This window comes from Trachymyrmex cornetzi, unplaced genomic scaffold, assembly GCF_001594075.2.
Source record: "Trachymyrmex cornetzi isolate Tcor2-1 unplaced genomic scaffold, Tcor1.1 scaffold266, whole genome shotgun sequence".
Classification (NCBI taxonomy): domain Eukaryota; kingdom Metazoa; phylum Arthropoda; class Insecta; order Hymenoptera; family Formicidae; genus Trachymyrmex; species Trachymyrmex cornetzi.
The window spans coordinates 379411-385410 of NW_017297334.1; the positions used below are offsets into that span (position 1 = coordinate 379411).

At 37.7% G+C, this 6000-nt stretch overlaps 1 protein-coding gene across 1 annotated transcript in view; it reads right to left on the bottom strand.

Moving 5' to 3' along the window:
• Positions 1-5702, bottom strand: part of LOC108761830 (uncharacterized) — a 154483-nt gene extending 148781 nt beyond the window's left edge. Inside the window, exon 1 of the mRNA XM_018508574.1 lies at positions 4974-5702. Coding sequence (XP_018364076.1) covers positions 4974-5028 — 55 coding nt within the window. The 5' untranslated portion in view covers positions 5029-5702. The remainder of the gene's footprint in view (positions 1-4973) is intronic.
• Between the last annotated feature and the right edge of the window lie 298 nt (positions 5703-6000).

Consider the following 6000-nt stretch of genomic DNA (forward strand, 5'->3'; position numbering starts at 1 on the left):
TTAACATGCATACTGTAGGTCTTGAATAGCCTACAGTATACATATACCTGTATGATAAACATGATAAAACAAAAGAACCTATAACTATCAAGAAAAAGTCTCATGGATGTATCTTGAAAGATTTAGTATCAGAGCACCCTTCATGTTGGATAACAGAGCAAGCAACAGACACAAGATAACAATTGGCATTTCAAGAATGGATAGATACGGAGACAACTCACGAAACACATCTATATAGAAAAGTACCCGTGGAAGCCTCAAAAGTATTAGAACAAGCAACCAATATTATTCATTTATCATTTCATACAAACTTATATACTCTCTAAATCTGAATCAGTGGATAGTCACTAATTATTAGTGGCATACTTGACACTGCTAATCAGTGAAGTGAAACTAAAAAAGGAAGAATATTTGAGCATTACATAATTAAAATACTGATAGCTACACGAGAATTTCAATTTTCTAATACCGTATTCATTGAATTTAAGCATTAAAACAAGGTTAGTCAGATTACATAATAAAGATTTGCTAGGTTAAGGATCTCACATTTAATTCACTGATTACCAGTGGCAAACTTGGCACTGATATCAGTGATTCGGATTTAGAGAATAATAATTAATTCATTTTATATAAGTTATAACTTTATACTTTTCTACAATAATACATAAGTTATTATTATTATATAAAATACTGTCACATTTCTTTTTGCTTTAATACACTGAAAGAAAAGATTGGTTGCTGTAACAATTTAGATAGTAAAATATGACACAGCATTTTTAATCGGCTGCAGCAACCAGTTTTTGGTTGTAACAGCAAATTTTTAGTTGCGTTAGCTTATCGAAATCATATACTGACATTGAGGATAAGCTAACGGAACTAAAAATTTGCAGTTACAAAAACTGGTTGCTGCAGCCGATTAAAAATGCTATGCCATATTTTACTATCTAAATTGTTGCAGCAACCAATCTTTTCTTTCAGTATATATAAAGTTTTCATATATAAAGTTTTTTTATATAAAAAAAAAGTACTCTTAACTTTTTCTGATAATACAGATATTGTTTCCATTTTGCTATTTTTCTTATATATAAAGTTTTTTTATATAAAAAAAAGTACTCTTAACTTTTTCTGATAATACAGATATTGTTTCCATTTTGCTATTTTTCTTCTGATATTAAAAGCATAAGTCATGAAATATATGTATACGATACACTTTTTAATTCGCAAAAAAATTGTCTTTCTTCCAAAATGAAATGCATCAGACTTCACTCATCGAAATTAGATCAAAAGCGGAAATATATTCGACTAAAATTTTTAACTAAACTACAATAAACCTATATACATAAAATTAAAATAAAGAGAAATAAATGCCTGTGTCTCATATTATTTTAGAGTCACACAGGCTATTGAAGCTTACTTCATGATCATTATATCACCGAATGTCGAGAATTTGCTTTCGTAGCAAAGAGAGATCACACTGTTAAATTAGCATGCCGATTCATAAATAAAAAACTAACTATTTCGTTACTCTAAAAGCTGCAAATTTACGGAGAGATTCGTCGATTCTCCCAAACGTTCATCCTCGTATCCCCCGTTTCGGTCTCTTCGTTCTCGCCTCCTTCCCAGCAAACATAGCAATCGTCGAAAAAGCGTCGAGAGAAATCAAATGAGTTTGCGCGAGAGTGACAATGGAGTTTCGCGACTGTAATCAAGCTACTGTGAGTGGCGCGGGAAAAGGGGGCCGTCGTGGAGGGTGAAGGGACTGTCCTGCGCATTTGAATTTCCACGCAAAGGGAAACGAGATACCACCGATAGCGTCTAGAAATCGTCCACGACGCGACGATAGAGACATTGAATTAAGCACGATGCAGACCCTTAATTAAACGCTCGAAATTGAGCCATCGATTAAATACTTTCTCTCTCTCTCTCTCTCTCTGTCTCTGTCTCTCTTTACGGTAAGAACTTACGCTCTTCTTTAACACCAAAACGTCTGAATTATTGGTGCGAATTCGTCGTGATGATACGTTTCCGTGAATGAATAAAAGATGTACGATAAAAGCGTAAAAACGCGTAAGAAAATCTTTCGTGAACCCATCAAAAAGATAACTTCGAAATATAGAGACTTACTTTCACAACTTATTAATGTATGCACATCACGTTCATTACTGATTTCAAATTAAAATTATAGCAATATAGTTTTCTATTTTTTTGTCTTATAAGTATTAATATTACAGAAGGTTTAACTTAAGAAAAAAAAAGAAGAAAGTTTGTGAAGCTGTTTCTTTGCATACGGAATATGACCTTTTACGAGAAAAGTAATCCCAAAATATGATAATTGCGCAAGTTTTTCTCAGAAACCCATAGCACTAATCCTTGTAATTGAAACAATTTCGCACGCAAAATGCACTAGAAATACAATACAATATGAAAATAGAAAGTAACAAATACCTTTATTGTTAAAAGACTAGCACATGTAAACAGGATTGTTAATGGAAAACTTCAAAAAACAATCGATTCAAACTTCATGCTACCAATTTGTTCCACCGTTATTTCGTGCCAGTTAACGTGCAACTGTTATTTTGAGGTATAAACAATATACCGTAATTGTAGCAAATTTATATTTCGGTAAACAAAAAAATAGCTTTATGGACCACAGAGCGAAAAGATCAACTCTTTTTCCCAAGTTGCTCTAATTGGCATGCCCTTTTTGGAACAGAAAACCGTCATTTTCGAGGATAGAGCTTCGCTCACACGTAAATTTAAATTATCTCATGATTGTTGTTATAAACGAACAAGCGTGATTTTTTTTTTCAAAGTATGGAACACAATAACACATTAAATCTAATGTAATTTTGTAATCCTATTACAGCGTTGTCACAAATTCTTCCTCCTCTAAAATTCCATAACTTTTCCCTGATTTTCAGACAAAATTTCATGATTTTCTCTAACTTTCAATCATTTTTATTTTCAATAATATTTTAAAATTATATTTTCGTCTTGTTTGGAAACTGTTAAATGATTTGTCGAGAGATCAATTTAATATAATAATGTAAATTACTATTAATGCTGCTAACGCCGTTTGTATTTTTAATTATGAAGTTGATAGTACTCAACAACTAATGTATATCAAATCTTTAAATTCTTTAAAGTCAAGAATTTTAATTTTCTAGAGAATTTTAAAAAATTCTCTGACTTTTCCCTGATTTTCCAGACCATTTTCAATTTCCCTGACACAATTCCCTGATTTCCAGTTCTACGACAACCCTGCAATCACACGATGAAAGACACGAATTCGCTGTAATAATTATTTCCACCACGACTTGTTATCCGACTCATTTTCCTACTCGCCGACAACGGAAAACGTTGTGAAAGAAATGTATAAAAAACGTGTGTTATTCGCAGAATACGAACGAGTCGTCAACCACGTTTTCGCGCGTGGTCCAGCCACGGATGTTGTCTTTGCCTTTGACGTCGTGCGGCGCGATGAGCGTTGAAACGCAACGATATAACCAGCGGGGGAGCTATTTTACGAAGGGAAACTTTTACACATGCATTACGGGGTGACAATCGTCACCTCGTTTTTCAATTCTAACCAGCTGAGTCTAAAAGCGCGAAGCACCGCGGCTTTTTGGCGAGTTGCCGCCCCAAAAGGGAAAAAGGAAGTATTTATTATGTCCTCACGACAATGAACATTTTTGTACAGAGGAAATGCAGTTTTATAACGGACTTTAATCATATTTCTTCGGGATTTCTAAAGCAATTTTTTTCCTTTGAAAAGTGCTATTTTATAACAATATTCCTTTAACATGGTCGTCAGTTTTATCCACGAATTCGATGAATTCCTATCAATTCCTAATATATAATATATCATTTCACATCCGATCTTTTGATATCACTAGAACTGACTAGAATAAAATTTATGATGATCCCACTTCATGGAAATATACCGAAATGACGGAAAGCTCTTATCGTCTTGCAAAATTATATGTATATTGTAGATTCTAAAATAAATTTAATTATGTTATAATTCACGATATCCATCGAAGATACAATATATGTAGTTAAGAGACTTTGAAAAGCATTACATTTATTCTCTTCATTTAAACATTACGGAATATATTTCGTTGCGCGGTTACGCGAAAGCAATTTTCTTACGCAATCTTTTATCGGTTGCGTTCAGTAGAAAAAGTAACCGTTTTAAAATTCTTCAATATCCGTTTCTACCAATGTAGATTAACTTTAATCTCGGTTCAACTTGCTCTTCATCTTTTTGCAATTCTCAGAACTAAAAAAAAGATAAAGAATCAGTTGAACCGAGATTAAAATTAATCTACAGTAGTAAAAACTGGCATAAATGTTGGTTTATACATTTACTATAAATCCAGTGAGAAACAGAGCAAGATCAATCATTAAACAATTTTGCAACGGTCGCGAAGCTGTTTTTTCTGCTAAGTACAGCCAATCATACCCGGGAACATATATCACTAGACGAAGAAACTTTACATCGATAATTTAGATTTTCGCACTAAAGAACACAAATTCTTGTTGTAAATAAAAAAAACGAGTATTTAGATTTGGTTCCACTAATGAAGATTAACTTTAATTTCGATCCGATTTTCTGTTTATCTTTTTCTAATTCTAAGAATTACAACTAGAATTTTCTAGAATCCTAAGAAAAGTTTATTTCTCAGAATGAAAATTTTCTAATTCTAGGAATTAGAAAAAGATAAACAGCAAATTAAACCGAGGTTAAAATTAATCTTACATTAGTGGAACCGGGCGTTAATGAATAGCTCAATTTCGAGCGTTTAATTAAAGGTTACCGCATACGACGGCACACATACACCACTCGCGCGCACACATACACGCAAACACCTCCGAACGTATAAGAAAGGTAAAAGTTACGAGCGACAAATCGTTTTTCAATATCCTGAATGTTCTTCAATATCTCGTCCCAATACAGGCAGGTCACTTACCTGCTATCACCAGGAGAGCGACGGCCGCTTCTAGCCACAGGTGGCAAGTCTTCATCTCGACGGCGTGTACGGAAGCTCCAGCGGTCCCTCGGTGACCAAAACCACTCGCGGACTCGCGGCTCACAGACACACTGACGATCCCACCACTCACGCCGGCAGTTAGGTCGCGTGAACGCAACTAGGTGAAATTACCCGGCACCACATCTGCTCGCTTTCGCACACGGCACGCTCTTCCCTCCTTCTTCTCTCGTTGACTCGTACCACTCGCTCGCGATGACGGTAACCGGTGAACGGCACCCGGGCGACGTCCTCGACGCTACCACTCGTCTCGCGCGTTCCAGCCGGACTGACGCCGCTGACGCGCGCCGGGGATTTACCGTCCGAGAGACTCGCGTCAAACTTCACGCCGAACGATCCCTCCACTCTTTCGCGACGATTGATAGCGGTCGAAATTCAAATCACGTCAGATTTATCTCTTCGCGCGCGCCGCGTGCTTTCGAAACTTTCTCCCGCAGGGGGTGCCTCGTTTTTTTTTCTCTTTCCTTTTCTTTCGTCCTCACGCGCGTCGATCACGACGCGTCGGCGATCGACGACAGACTCCGTCGGTGTGCGTTATCGATCACCGTGTGTGCCGACGAAACGAAGCACAAGCACGAACCAAGGATTTTAAGCACTGTTGACAGGGTAATTGCACGTATATCTGCACTGGATTGCGACGGACGAGACTGAGCGTCGCCGCGCGAAGCAGTTCTGTCGCGAGTCGCGCCTGCGCGACCGCCCTTTTATCCCCACCATCGGCGCGCCGACGATCTCGCAGCTTCCACTTCCTCTCCCGCCCTTCCCGCGGGGAAGTGAGCTCTTCGCTCCTTCGCGCTCTTCCCTGCGTCTCGCGTGGGTTTATCCCGTTTCCACCGGGAAGCCGCGCGCGATCTCGTTTTCTCGTCTTCCCTCCCGACGCTCGCTTCTCCAACGGCCCACACACCTCGCGACCGGGCAACGCACACACGCGGACAGGTCTCTCCCCCTC